Genomic DNA, 15,855 nt, shown 5'->3' with positions numbered 1-15,855 from the left:
ACACACACACACACACACACACACACACACACACATACACACACACACACACACACACACACACACACACACATAGCTAAAAGGATCATTAGAGAGGACTCTTGTGTGGGGGTTCTGCATCCTACTGAGTGGAAATGAGTCCCCAGGCCGCGTTCCCTAACTTGACCCAGCCATTTCCGCCCAGATTACTCCATCTCTCTGCTTCTGTTCTGTGATGAAACATGAAATTTGGCCACATTTCCCTCCGGACGGAGTGTTTCTTGCTCAGGTAATTCTGTGGGGATCCGATAACCAGTCTGAGGGATGACCGCTTTTACCAGATCTATGGGATTTTAATGGCCCGTCCTGTTCAAAGGCAAAACAAAGCCGGTGAATGGCGGCTCTGTACCAGGGAGAGTGTAGGAGGCTGTTATGGGAATCTTATGCACTCGTCTGAGCAGCTTGTGAGGCTTTGCTTGGCTTTAGATATTCTTGTTGAAAGGGGAGTGTGTTGGTGTGGAGCGTTTTCACTGTGGGCAGTGGTTCAAAGGGCAGATGGGTAAAATGGCAGCATCTTGGCTGTGAAGAAGGGATGCAGGCAAGAGTGTGAATGAAAGAGTGGAGCAGGCGAAAGGGAGGAGAGCGAGAAAGAGAAAGAGGGGGGGCGGGGGGAGGAGAGCGAGGGGGGGGGGCAGAGAGAGGGGGAGGGAGGGAGAGAGAGAAAAAAAAGAGAGAGAGGGGAGAGATAGGAAGAGAGAGGGAGAGAGAGAGATAGAGCATGGTAGCAGCAGGGGGTCAGGGTCTCAGTGTTTGAGACGATCAGGAGATGACGAGAGGCCATAAAAACCGCAGGGGCTGAATAAATCCTACTGCACAGAAAGAGCCAGGGGGGGAAGATGGATGACCACCAGAGAGATAGAGAGAACAGAGAGAGAAGAGAAGGAGGAGGAGAGATGGATAGATACTGTCTGGCAATGGCAAGGAGGAGAAAACCAAGAGAAACAGGAATGTGCAGCGTGACATCCCTCTTCGCTTCAGGCAGGACGGACTGACAGAGCAATCGTGCAAATTAATAATTAATAATTACTCAAGCTGTGTTAATCATCAGTCAGTTCATTACACACATGTTTTATAGTGGTCTCTCGGGCGCCTATTGATTTCTCTCTATTCCTCTCCCTCTCTCTCTCTCCCTCTCTCTGCTTTGCCCTGCGTACTCTGCGGCTGTGCTGAAGGCTGGGGTCCCTATTTTCACATCAGTCGGACATGATCTGAACCGCCTGTCCCTCCCCTGCAACAGGAGACCTCATTAAATGGTGATTTGATGTCGAATTAGAAAGCTCCAGGCAATGAGAAACTGTCCATTAACCAGCAGCGAATCAATAACCAGCGCCACTGTCCCACTGGTCATTCTGCTGCCTTCCAAAAGTCACGCGTGGCAGTGAAAGGTCAACTGTCAGCCTGCCATCGTGACCTCTGACACCTTTGATGAAAGGTCAATCCTGCTGCTTCACACATGTCACATCTTTCTTTTCCTGAGCAGAAGAAATGGGGCTTTCTGAGTGCTGAAAATGCAAGGGAGCCCAAGATTCCACCAGGAGTTCAGTTTGGCCCCCTCAGAGTGGGGCGGAAGCTCTGGAAGGGCCGTAGCGTACCTGAGGAAAAGGAACACGAGGCTGCCGCGAGGGAAAGCCGGACAGGGCAGGACGACGAGCACATCGTTTCTGAGCGCGGCATTAGCAGCGGTGGCATTAGCGGCGGCGGCAGCGTCTGTGGCTGTGGCTGTGGCAGCGTCCGCCTCACGGCGCGTCCCTGAGAGGCGGGAACAGATGGCGACGGAGGCGGCCGGTTGGTTGGCAGTCATCACAGGCGCTGCTCTGTTCCTTTTCAATTAGTGCTAATGAGAGCAATGCCCGCACACGGCTCTCCTTTAATTCAATTTCTCGCCTGCTTCTCTCGCACTAGTGCGCCAAGGACTCGTGCACAGACTTCCAAAAGAGAGTCTTTTCATCCAGGTTACACTAACCTGCACTTGTATGGAGAATGACTACACACACAACACACACACACATACACACACACTAAAGTACAGACACACAGAGTCACACACAGAGTGAAGCAAACACACACATACACACACACACACACACACACACACACACACACACACACACACACACACACACACACACACACACACAGCTCCACTCCACTGGGAGCACTTTAGGATAGAAGCACGCATGTCATAATTAAAGCAATCTTCTCAGCAGATGCTTCAACTCCGTGGGGGAGATACAACACAAAACAGAACACCAAAAAAGGGTAAATAAGATTGCAGGGGAGGGGGGGGGGGCAGGAGGGGGGCAAATAAGTCTTTTGTTGCCTTTCTTACTCTTCTGAAAAGAGGAGACAGACACTACCAACTACCAACAATCATCCCTATAGACCCAGCCCTACCCTTCTCCAGGCAAAACACACAGACAGATACACACACGCACACACACAGACACACAGAGCGACAGACAAACACACACACACACACACACACACACACACACACACACACATACACATTCACAAAGCTATCCCGAGGCTGTGAGATTGGATAAAAGCAGAGACACATTAAGGCGTCTTTGTATGGTGCTCGGGAGGTGGCGTTGTTAAGCAGTTTCACCTCTGCAGGCGCAGGAACTCATTCATGGCGGCCCTGAAAGGCAGAGGAGGTCTTGGGGGAGCTCTGGATTTGTCTGCAGGCCAGTAGGACCTGGTGATGTTCTGCCTTTTGTCCTCCATCTTAAGTGCTCCCTGACGTTATGGCTTTCCCATGCAACAATTCCACAACATGCAAGTCCAAGTCCAAAGTCTTGTGCAACCGGCATTAAAAGACAAAACCCTTTGGAATATATGCAGATTGTGTAAATTCCTCACTATGGTGGACCACCAACACTGCATCACTGGCAAAGAAAGCTCAGCGCCGCCTCTACTTCCTGCGGAAACTCAGGCGAGCAAGTGCTCCACCAGCCATCATGACCACATTCTACCGAGGCACCATTGAGAGCATCCTCTCCAGCTGTATCGCTGTGTGGGGCGGAAGCTGCACTGAATACAACAGGAAAGCCCTGCAGCGCATAGTGAACACAGCTGGAAGGATTATTGGTGCTTTACTCCCCTTCCTGAAGGACATTTACACCTCCCACCTCACCCGCAAGGCTCCCGCTCCACTTGCACTACTCCACTTGTACACTTTGCAACTTGTTGTTGTTGTCCTGTTGTCCTGAAAACACGTATGAACACACTTCTGCACACTTCTTACATAACTTGCACCACTATGTCACTTGCATACTTAGGTCAAACAGAACTACCTCAGCCATTTATTGGCCTGACTTTTGCACTATTATATTGACTCTCTACTGTATGCACAATTGCACAATCTCAACCCAAATTTTGCTGCTCTTATTTCTTCATTGTATGTGCCTTCTTATTTACTTTTTATATTGTTTACTTGAATGTTATGTTTGTCTGTGGACTTAATTGGTAAAATATGTCTTGTCTCCACCGTGGGATAGTGGGAAACGTAATTTCGATCTCTTTGTATGTCTTGACATGTGAAGAAATTGACAATAAAGCAGACTTTTTGATCCATTGAACCTTAATTTGGACTGTTATTTTTAACATTTCTTAATATTCTTAGTCCCTTAAATGTTAAGTCCCTTATCTTTGATATTCCAAATGCTTTTTTGAGTGTTCCACAATCTCAGCAAATATGTTGATTTCACACTTTGGCTAAATTGTTGCCGTTGTGGACCCTGTGCCCAGCACTTTGGCAGGAGTGGGCAGAAGTTGAAGTTCTGGACTGATTCTGCTCACAAGGATCGGGGGTGAAGTGAGGCGGAGAATGTCTCTTTCGCTGTCAGCACGGCTAAGAGTTGGCTTAGCATTGTGAGTTGGCTTAGCATTGTGAGTTGGCTTAGCATTGTGTGATCTATCAGCAGGACCTTGGGTGCCCAGGCGAAGACCTCTGTCTTCAGACAGCTCGGGCCAGACGACTACTCACACATATGCACACTGATGAATGGTGCCGTCACACACGCACAAACACACACACACACACACGCACACACACACACACACACACACACACACACACACACACACACACACACACACACACACACACACACACACGCACACACACACACACACACGCACACAGGCCATGCTGGGCCACTCTCCGCATTGTAGACTAACAAGACTGACATCTTGGTGCTAGAGGACCAGTGATCTGGGCTCTGTGCCCCGTTCCTCCAACAGGCCTGTCAAGCCTGGACCTCGCCTGCTGTCTCCCTCCCAGGTCTCCTCACCCCAGCCTGGGCCCTTCTCTCGAGGGGGGGGTTGCTGGAGCTCCAGACAGAAGCTGTGAACTGTATCAGGAAGCTGAACTTCCGACCATCCGCAGCCAGTGCCAAGGCTGTTAAGGGCCCCCAGAGGGTCTTTCTCTCTCCCTCTTTCACTCTCTCCATTCACTCAGTGCTCTGTTGGAGCGTGACTGGTTGGGACTGATAAGGTCACCACGCCTCTTCTCTTCCATTGTCACAGCGTGAGGCGCAGCCTGCCAGGAGGGCTGTCATCCGGCACACTGGCATGCTTCCTCCTCTCCTCTCCTCTTGTCTCCTCTCCACTCCTCTCCTCTCCCCTCTCCTCTCCTCTCCTCTCCTCTCCTCTTGTCTCCACTCCTCTCCAATCTACAATGAAGGCTGGTTCACGGGGCCATAGCTAGAGACAGACACGTGGCACACCTTAGTCCAGCAGTTGGGAGGGAGTGTTTGTTTTGCGGGGCTGATGAGACAGTGGACCACCTGTTTATGTACTGTGAAAGGCTGGGGGGGCTTTTTGAGCTCTTGAATGGTTGGTTGGGGAAGTTAGGGGTAGCTTTTTCCCGTCGCCTTTTTATTGCGGGCCCAATGTATCAGGTGAGGAGGAGGAGGGAGGGAGGTATGGTGAATTTCTTGTTGAGGTCAGCTAAGTTGGCTGTTTGGAAGACCAGGAAGAGTAGGATGTTGGGGACTGGATCAGTCGACCCGGTGGAGGTTCTTAAGGGGATGGTGGCTGGTTGTTTAAAAATTGAGTTCTCCTATTATAGTTAAGAACATTGAAGGGTTTCTGGATGTGTGAATGTATTTATGAATGTTTGTATGGTGTTTGGCTTTGTATGAGGCACGTCATGATATCATGGGTTAAGGAATGATCCAATCATGGGTTAAGGAATGATCCAATAAATGGTGGTTGAAACCTCTCCTCTCCTCTCTGCTCCTCTTCTCTCCTCTCCTCTTCTCTTCTCTCCTCTCCTCCTCTCTCCTGTCTCCTCTCTCCTGTCTCCTCTCTCCTCTCCTCTCTCTCCTGCTCCTCTCTCTCTCTCTCCTGTCCTCCTGCTCCTCTCCTTCCTCCTCTCCTCTCCTCTCTCTCCTGCTCCTCTCCTCTCCTCTCCTCTCCTCCTCCTCTCCTGCTCCTCTCCTCTCCTCCTCCTCTCTTCCTCTCCTCTCCTCTCCTCCTCCTCTCCTGCTCCTCTCCTCTCTCTCCTCTCCTCTCCTCCCTGCTCCTCTCCTCCCTGCTCCTCCCTCTCCTCTCCTCTCTCTTCTCTCTCCTCCCTGCTCCTCTCTCTCTTCTCCTTCCTCTCTCCTTCTCTCTCCTCTCCTCCCTGCTCCTCTCCTCTCCTCTCCTCTCCACTCATGTCCTCTCCTCCTCCCGCTCGACTCTTCAAAGAGCCACCAAGACACGAGCCCGTCTGCTCTGAGTTATGGCTGCTGACAGAAGAGACATGCTAATCCCGGGTGGTGAGTGTGGGGCTTTCTCTCTCTCTTTTGGAGTGGCAGTGGCGCCTGTAGGCTGCTAGAGATGAAGAGTGCGGGGGCCAAGCTGGGTCTCCGGTTTATCTGCCTGCCTGAGTGACATTGCTGTCCGCCTCTCTGACTTTGGTCAGCGTTAGGGGTTGTGCTGAGCTCCCCCCCCCCCCCCCCCCCCCCACCCAGCCCACACCACTTTTATCGTGCCCCCCCCCCCTCTGGCAGATGCCGGTAATTACAAACTGACTGATGGCCACCGCGAGGCTGTTTATCATGGCCTGGAGAGAGGGCATGGAAGAGCTACGGTAAATGTGAAAGAAACAGAGGAGTGGAAGTAAGAAACAGATGAGTGAGTTTAGAATGAGACGCCGAGGGAGGAGGAGAGAAAATAATGACAAAGCAAGTGAAACCAAGATCAATGGCTACCAGACTGACCATCAAGCCTGATTTGTAGCTTCCCAAATCCCCACAGACTTCCAGAAGACATAAACCAGAGAAGCCATGTTGCAGCACAACTGATCCCAAGATGGCCATGTTCTCCAACAAAACACGTTTAACACACATCAGTCACGACAGCTACTTCTAAGAGACCCTGTCCAACCCTAACTATCTATCTCATTCCAGCACTGACACACACAGAATGCAACTTTACTCAACCCACACATGTGTAGAAATAACACATTCTCACACACACACATTGAAAGGTTCCATGAACTATTCAAACAGATGTATGGCTCTTGGCTAGTCAATAACTAAAGTGTGTTTAGTTGACTAATTGACTGAACGGTGAGACTGTCAGCATATCACATATCATGAGACTGGACATCTATTATATTCCACGGTATGTTGTGTTCAACTGACAGGGACAACAAGGAGGCGTACATCCCCAAACCTGGCCCATAAAGCTGATTCTGATTCCGATCTGGGTTTAAGTGGATATGTGTTCAAAATGACTCCAAGACAGCTGGTGTGAGACCGCAGCTTTATTCATGATACCGGGACACTGTTACCCACAGCAAATGTCAAGTAACAATCCCACACATCTGTGGGTGAAGCCAGTTCTTATACCCTTAACACACACACACACATGGAAAATCACAAGATACTCCCCCCCAACAATGATCCATCCATCCAGTTAGTATTAACAGAGATAAGGATGTTACAAAACCCCTTAACCTTCTAATGGCCTAGGCTATGTTTGTGTCCTTGGGGTGAAGACAATCAGACATCCTACAACAAACAACAACAAGGACACAGAAGACTGAAGGGGAACCATTTTCTCATAGCACGTACGCATGGTTAAACTAAACATTTCCGTTAATGAGAAACCTATAGAAAATGTATACCACAGATATGTGCTTGTGCTAATTGTGTACACCAGGGGTTCTCAAACTATCTGGACATGGGGACCCCTCCAAGGCCCCCCTCATAACAGCAGCGCAAATGTAATAGCTAAATTGTGTGTGTGTGTGTGTGTGTGTGTGTGTGTGTGTGTGTGTGTGTATGTGTGCGTGTGTGTGTGTGTGTGTGTGTGTGTGTGTGTGTGGGGAGGGGAGGGGAGTTAACACTGCAGCAACACATTGGAATACAGGGAAAATAGTGCAAACTGATTTTTTGATAAGAAAAACTACAGTATAGTGCTAAAATATAAAATACAATGAAAATACACTGTACACAATAGGACGCTTGGGTTATATGTCATGCTGTGTGTGCTGAGCGTCTCAGTAAATGTCCCTTGCGGATAACAGAGCCTCTATCTACGTATCTACGTATCCCACGCCGACTGCACCATGTTGGAGATCTCCTCAGTGAGGTAAACAATGGCCATGTGAGAGCTCTTCCCGTCTCACAAAGACGATCCCTGAGTGCCCTCGGCCCGTGAGTGCATTCCACCCCTCCCAGCATCCTCACTCAACCCCCCTGCGACCTTGTTATCAATCATATTTTTGGGCAGAGGAAGGACATCACAGCACCTCGTCTGGCCACCACCCTGCTGGAGTGACCCCTCCACCTCCCCGCGCCAGCGACCCCCGCACCTCCACCCGAAGCGACCCCTCCACCTCCCCGCGCCAGCGACCCCCGCACCTCCACCCGAAGCGACCCCTCTACCCAGGTCTACTGCACCTCCCTTCCCCTCTGTGTCCTTCCGGTCCCCATGGTAACCACCCAGCAAGCCAGGTTACAGGGGAGAGAGGGCCAGGAGGTGAAGGCCATAGAGAGGACGGTGAAGGACAGTGAAGCGGACAGCAACAGACATTAAAGGAGAGCGGCCGGCCACAACCAGAACTGGCTGTGACCACACTGACTGGGAAGAGTGTATGGGTGGTAATTATTTCTGCATTTGTTAGACACAATATTTGCCCACACAGCACCACACGCACGCACGCACACACACACAAACACACACACACACACACACACACACACACACACACACACACACACACACACACACACACACATTGAGCCACTCACAGGAAGTTGATGCAGCCGGTGCCGGCCGGAGGGGCGATCCAGACGAAGCTGAGGCTGGTGGTGGGCAGGTGGCTGACATGGGACGCCACCACGCTGCACACAAACTGGGTCCCAAACTGCCGCTCCGACATCACACCTACAAGAGAGATGAGATCGGAAAAGAGGGAGGGGGTGGGGGGGGGACAAGCCGTTAGAGAAGTGCACACAGGGTGGGAAAGACACAGTTTAACACTGATCTTAATTGACATGGACAGACAATAGGGATGTGCAAGATGAGAAGGATATCCTGCTTCCTCTGACTGCTGGACTGATTTAATGTATTTGATATCTGTGTACAGCACAGCACCTGTACTGTGCTCACTTCTTAATGGGTGTAAGCGTTTTTAACCGCAGTTTGATTGCATACTGCTATTGTTTCCATAATGTTTTCTTTTCTTACTATTTCATTTTCTCACTGTTTTAATCTGTTTAATCAGTTTCAGCTGTTTTCTCAGTTTGCCAGCAGTACATTGGCACAACTGCACCTTCACTTAATGTCCTTCCTCCACTTTAATCATTCTGAAATGCTAATCCCTTGTTATTTTGGCTCCTTCTCATCTCCTCCTGTGAGTATTTTAATTATGGCTGTGTCACTAGTTTGTCTCATTACTGCTTGAGAGTTATTTTACGATGTTGGAAAGCACCTTGGACCGACGCCATTAACATAATACATAATGCATCATAACAACTTCGACTTGTCTGATGAACAACAAACAAAATCCGATTGACAAAGGAGTCTCTGGTGGGTGCGGAGAGCAGCGATCACAGAGCTCAGGCGTCAGAGGACGAGGCGTGATTTAGACTGGCCTCCGCTGGCCAGGACGGCCATTCAGACAGACAGGCCAGACGCTGTGATGTATGGAGGCCGAGCTTGGCTCACTCTAATCAGCCTTGGTTCTGTCCTTCATTACATCAAGCACACGCGCACACACACACACACACACTCTCTCTCTCTCTCTCTCTCTCTCGCTCTCACACACACACACAGACACAGTTGAGCAAGTGCGGCACAACCACGGCGTGCTGAGTGAAATAACATTGTGTAATGGCAGTGCTGTTATTTGTTATTGATGGCGGAGCATGTGGCGAGATGATTCCGTTGGAGAGATTACATCCCGGCTCATGGCTGCCCTCGTCACACAATCATTTTTTCATTAGGGGCCAATGAGGGAAATAATAATGTCATAGGGGGCAGGGGCAACACAAGTCAAACACCCAGACACACACACACACACACACACACACACACACACACACACACACACACACACACACAAATAGATTTAGCACAGTTCACCTTGCAAAATGCAAATGTGCTGTGTGCTCCCCCCAACCCATGTCTGACCCCCCCCCCACACACACACACACACACCCACATGGCACAGCAGAGAGAATGCTGCCCAATGCTGATGCCAAACTGTGAAAAGGTAGCCCCTTCTTTTCACTAACCCACTTGACCCTTCCCGCAACATTTAAACTGACTACATTTCTCAAACACAAACCAACTTTGACATTGTGGTCCTGTACAATGTATTTCCTCCAAGAAACACAAGCACCCTAGAATCGGGTAGTTTACTCCCTGGTTGGGACAGGGGAAAGTTCCTTATTTGTGTCGGGATTTTGGCTATGTGCTGTCTGTTAAATTATTGTGTTGCAGTGCTGTTGTTATCTAATTATCAATAATAATGTTATTAATATTAATAGTGACCTGTTTGTTAAATTATGTTCCCCATGTATGTCTACAGTCATAAATGTATGTATTGTCAATGCTTGATCGTACATGTGCTGGGTAGATCCCCCCAGTCATAGTGGTATGTACCAATTTAGCTAATTGACTAGCTTTATTTAAGGTAAAGGTTTTCTGGCCTCAAGAGAGCAGTCTGGAGAGCATTTCCATGTGACAGCTTGCTGTGAGGCTGTGTAGCCTAAGTACTGAGAACTTTGCTATTATATTGTTATATTGTTATTTGTTTGCACTATTTTCACACTGTTAATAAATCTGCACTCTTCACACACACACACACACACACACACACACACACACACACACACACACACACACACACACACACACACACACACACCCCAGCAGAGAGAGTGCTGCCCCATGCTGATGGCACACACACACACACACACATACACACAGTCCAGCAGAGAAAGTGTTGCCTAATACTGGTGGCATACACAAACACACACACACACACACACACACACACACACACACACAGTCCAGCAGAGAGAGTGCTGCCCCATGCTGATGCCAGCTCTCTATTTATCAACATGCTAAACCATCTCCTCAGGCCTCTAGAGGCCCATTGATGGCTGTGTGTGAGTGTGTGTGTGTGTGTGTGTGTGTGTGTATGTGTTAGTGGTGTTTGTGTGTGTGTATGTTGAGGGGGGGGGGGGGGTGACACATCAAGCCCTCTGGAGGACTTGAAAAACCTAACGAGGCGTAATTATATGTTTGGCCAAATCCATTAATTGACCGTGAGTAGATAATGTGCGGTCTACGTGATGGCATGATGGGTTTGCTTTGAGAGGGAGACAAGAAGCTGTGGGATGGCCACACGCTGTTGGCCTGGGTGCCTTCCTCTCTCTCTCTCTCTCTCTCTCTCTCTCTCTTTCTCTCTCTCCCATTCTCTTTCATTCTTTTTGCCTTTGTCAATCCTCTTGCATGTTTTTTTAATGCTCAGTGATACTCTGCAAACAAAACGTTTAATACAAATAAATAACAGTGGTATCTTAGGGGCTGGCCGTGTGTGTGTGTGTGTGTGTGTGTGTGTGTGTGTGTGTGTGTGTGTGTGTGTGTGAGAGAGAGAGAGAGAGTGCAAAGTAAACTGAGTAAATAGGTGCTAATTGTATTCACCTATCACATATTTAGCTGCACCCTCCGGTACCTGTGAGTGTGTGTGTGTGTGTGTGTGTGTGTGTGTGTGTGTGTGTGTGTGTGTGTGTGTGTGTGTGTGTGTGTGATAAGACCAGTATAAAATGCACAGGTGTAAGTAACAGCAACTACAGAGATAAGCAAGTGCTCCTCACACTAACACCCCTGCTTCAACCTCAGCTTTAATAGCGATGATTTAACCGTCACTCTCACGCACAGACACTGACTAGCTCATGTAGTCTGATGGAAGATAAGAAAATATATAGTTTTACATTAAATGTCATGACAACAATACTAATATGTCTTAAAGAGCATTAACAATGCTGGGGCTGCTGTTTATCCTTACACTCAATAAAACATAAACATGTGTTCTAAATGTCGTCTTTACTTAATGTATTTTAATGTATCTCAATTGGTGTAAGTGCTATATTTGTTGAATAAACTATAAGTTTAAAGATAAATGAGTCAATGCATGGCTCCAGTCTCCCTCATCATACTGTAAGCCACATAGGTGCTGTGCTATCGGCCCATCCTCATTGGCCTGCTGTGCTATCGGCCCATCCTCATTGGCCTGCTGTGCTATCGGCCCACCCTCATTGGCCTGCTGTGCTATCGGCCCATCCTCATTGGCCTGCTGTGCTATCGGCCCATCCTCATTGGCCTCCCTCTCGGCCTGTGGGATTGCTACTGGCCTCCCTCTCGGCCTGTGGGATTGCCTACGATCAGCGCTCTCTGAGCTGCTGCTCTGAGAGACATATAAAAAAGGCTCCCTGTGGACTGCCGTCATGTGGGCTTAGGATTGGCATCGCCACGGAAACCCAATCTGCCACCCAGCAAGGCGAGGTGACAAGCGGGCGCACAACCCGCCTATCCGCCCACCCTTCCCCTCAAGCCCTCATCTGCTCGGCCAGGCGCTCTGCCCTATCAGGATGGTCTGAGTATGATGCGGGCCACAACAAGCTCAAAACTGAACATCCTTCACTGACACACATGGCTAGGAGATGAAACTAAATATGTATGTATGTATATATGTATGTATGCATTTCCATGGGGAATGGGATGGGATGGGAAATAGAGACAGAGACAGACAGAGGGGAAATAGAGACAGAGAGAGAGAGAGAGAGAGAGAGAGAGAGAGAGAGAGAGAGAGAGAGAGAGAGAGAGACACAGAGAGACAGAGAGAAGAAGTCAGAGAAAATAAATTCTTCCCATGTTGAGAAGTAAATGATTATCAGATGTCTATAAAACTATTCAGAACACAAATAAGGAAGTGTTTTAGGTCGACAACAGAAGAGAAATAAATGAAGATCATTCCACTGGATCCCAATCTGCAGTGTTTCTCTTGTGCTGCAGGCAGGGAGGAGGAGGAAGAGGAGGAGGAGGAGGAGGAGGAGGAGGAGGAGAGAGCTGGCTGTGCCTGGGTCCCTGTGGAGATGGGAGACGAAGGGAAGGGGAAAACCAAGCAAACCCACGTCTTTCTTTGATTAATCAGTGCAGTAAATCAAACATAAATTCCTCCTTTAGTCTGCGTGTGTGATCATTTTGTCTCGTCTGTTTGGCATTTATGCAAGTGACGTTTACTGCAATGACATTTGTTTTCATCTATGATGCGTCCCCTACTCCTCTTCATCATCTACTCTTCATCATCTACTCTACTCTTCATCCACTACTCATCATCTACTCTTCATCATCTACTCTACTCTTCATCATCTACTCTACTCTTCATCCACTACTCATCATCTACTCTTCATCATCTACTCTACTCTTCATCCACTACTCATCATCTACTCTTCATCATCTACTCTTCATCATCTACTCTACTCTTCATCCACTACTCATCATCTACTCTTCATCATCTACTCTACTCTTCATCATCTACTCTACTCTTCATCCACTACTCATCATCTACTCTTCATCATCTACTCTTCATCATCTACTCTACTCTTCATCCACTACTCATCATCTACTCTTCATCATCTACTCTTCATCATCTACTCTACTCTTCATCCACTACTCATCATCTACTCTTCATCATCTACTCTACTCTTCATCATCTACTCTACTCTTCATCCACTACTCATCATCTACTCTTCATCATCTACTCTTCATCATTTACTCTTCATCTCCAATTCCACTTTACTTTTCTTTTCTTTTCTGCAGGTTTATTTGGTTTGGGTCTTATTTGGGGCCTTCTGAGACTTCTTCCTTTGGGTCCTCTTTCTGTGATGGCTAAAGCAACCTAACTCAGCTCGTCAAAATCAGCCATTTACGGAACTGTAGCTGTAACTTAACCTGCGGCTACTGAGTGGATGTAGCAGGTGGGATGACCACAGTTCCATGATGCTGGTGTCTGTCAGTGGAACATGACCATGGTTCCATGGTGCTGGTGTCTGTCACTGGAACATGACCACGGTTCCATGGTGCTGGTGTCCCTCACTAGAACATGACCAGGGTTCCATGGTGCTGGTGTCCCTCACTAGAACATGACCAGGGTTCCATGGTGCTGGTGTCAATCAGTGGACCGTGGGGCTGCGGGATGTGGAGGCATCTCTAATTGCAACAACGTGTCATCAACATCCCCCGTCCCCTCCTCCCACCTTTCACATGCAGATCCAGCACTTCAGAGCTGTCGGCCGTGATTAATGACCCAACACTGACCCACCAACTCCCACGCCAGTGAGCTAGCACCGCTCTCTCCCTCTCTGTCTCTCTCTCTCTCTCTGTCTCTCTCTGTCTCCCTCTCTTACTATCTCTCCATCTCTGTCCTTCTCTATCTCCCTCTCCCTCTCCCTCTCTCTCTCTCTCTCTCTCTCCGTGAGCCTGCGCCACTCCTAGGCAATGCGCTGGCGCCAATGTCGAGTCCTACACACCCCTTCTAGCCCCACATCCAAACACTCGACCAACATGGGAGGCGACGTATGGTGGTGGTGGTGGTGGTGGTGGTGGTGTATCGCTGTGGTGTTGCATGGTGTTGAGGGGTGGGCAGGATGTGGGAAGGCTGTGAGGAGGGTCCAGCATTAACATAAAAAGACCTCTGCAACGCCTCTACTGACAGCCCTCCATTAGGCACTGGGTTTGAGAGATTAGAGCCTGTCTGTTATGGAGACAATGTGTGTGTGGTGTGTGTGTGGGGGGTAATAAATGGGCTCATTGATGGATGGTGTGTGTGTGTGTGTGTGTCTGTGAGACAGTGAGAAAGAGAATGTGTGTGTGTGTGTGTGGGGGGGGGGGGGATTCAGAAAGGGGAGGCTGGGATTCAGATCATTGGGGCTCATAATTTATTCAACTATCTGTTATTAATCTGACACTGGTGGAAACCCGCCCTTCCCTGCACACTAGATTTACAGTTCATCCAGCTCATACACACACACACACACACACACACACGCTCACACACACTCTCTCTTCTCCTGATTTCTTTTCATCCTTGTATTCCTCCTATAGAGTGTCTGTTGTTGCTGATCAGAGGAGATGCTCTAACAGAGTATATAAAAAAAGAGAGTGAAAGAAAGGAAGAGAGAGGGAGAGATGAACCGATTCCCCTCTCACAGGACCAGATGGATGGTCTGTGGCACAGGCTGGCATGGACGCATGCAGCACCCGCTAATGCCACCCATGCCCGCTCATACCCATGCATCTCACTGCCTCTCATTAACATCAGCACCAGATGCCATCATGTACTTTAGGATTTAGCTGATCCACTCCAGTAAATACACACACACAGGATTTAATGACACAACTCACTTGACTTTTAAGTGTCCATTTACATTACTAAGGAAACGCTAAAAACCTTTCACATACTTACTAATTGCATTGTAGATTATAAAGTGAACTATCACATGGTACCCAGAATTCAAGCAAAATAAATAAATAAATAAAACGCATAATGTATAACAGAAAAGGATTCTGCATAAAATGCAAAATTCTGTGGTGAAAATTCAGACACTGAAAAGCGAAGAAAAAGTGCATATCTTGCTTTTCATCCAGGGTAAATGGCATACGTATATTCAGCCATAAATATACATGACATTATGGAATGTTATGGGTTCTTTGGAATTCTCGTAGTCGTAACCATGCCGCTGTGCTGGCAAAAACACATTTGCGGTAAAATGGCCGGTCGTTCTCGGCTGACAGGCCTGGTGTTTAGCGCCTCATAAAGGGCGCCCCTAATAGTCTGTCAGCGTGCCTGGGAGGCCGTGTGGCGACCCAGAGATATTGGGCTTCCTTGGCCCCCCGGGGCGCGCTTGCCTTGTTTCACCCTGTCATTTCAAGCCTAAATGCCGTTTTGAGGACACACGAACGCCCGCGTGCACTTTCAAATGGGCTTTGACCAGCAGCTCTTAACCATGTTGAACCATATCTGTCTCTCTCTTACACACACGGGTGCACACACACACACAGACACACACACACACACACACACACACACACACACACACACACACACACACACACACACACACACACACACACACAGACACACACAGACACACACACAAATTAAAATGCATGCCTGCACATACATATGCGGCATGATTTGCTGATAGTGTTTAATGAGAAGCCAGTGAGGGAGTGTGTTCTGTTGCCTTTGGAGAGGGCTGGTGGTGGTGGTGGTGGTGGTGGTGGAGGGGGCTTATTTGA

At 48.6% G+C, this 15,855-nt stretch overlaps 1 protein-coding gene across 1 annotated transcript in view; it reads right to left on the bottom strand.

Annotated features, from left to right (window-relative positions):
• Nucleotides 1-15,855, bottom strand: part of reln (reelin) — a 134,045-nt gene that overhangs the window by 67,694 nt on the left and 50,496 nt on the right. The window contains 1 exon segment of the mRNA XM_042110561.1: nt 8,292-8,427. Within this exon segment, the coding sequence (XP_041966495.1) occupies nt 8,292-8,427 (136 nt within the window).

This window comes from Alosa sapidissima, chromosome 11, assembly GCF_018492685.1.
Source record: "Alosa sapidissima isolate fAloSap1 chromosome 11, fAloSap1.pri, whole genome shotgun sequence".
NCBI classification, from domain to species: Eukaryota; Metazoa; Chordata; class Actinopteri; order Clupeiformes; family Clupeidae; genus Alosa; species Alosa sapidissima.
The sequence above is the reverse complement of the archived record's forward strand: the minus strand, read 5'-3'. Positions and strand labels throughout refer to the sequence as shown.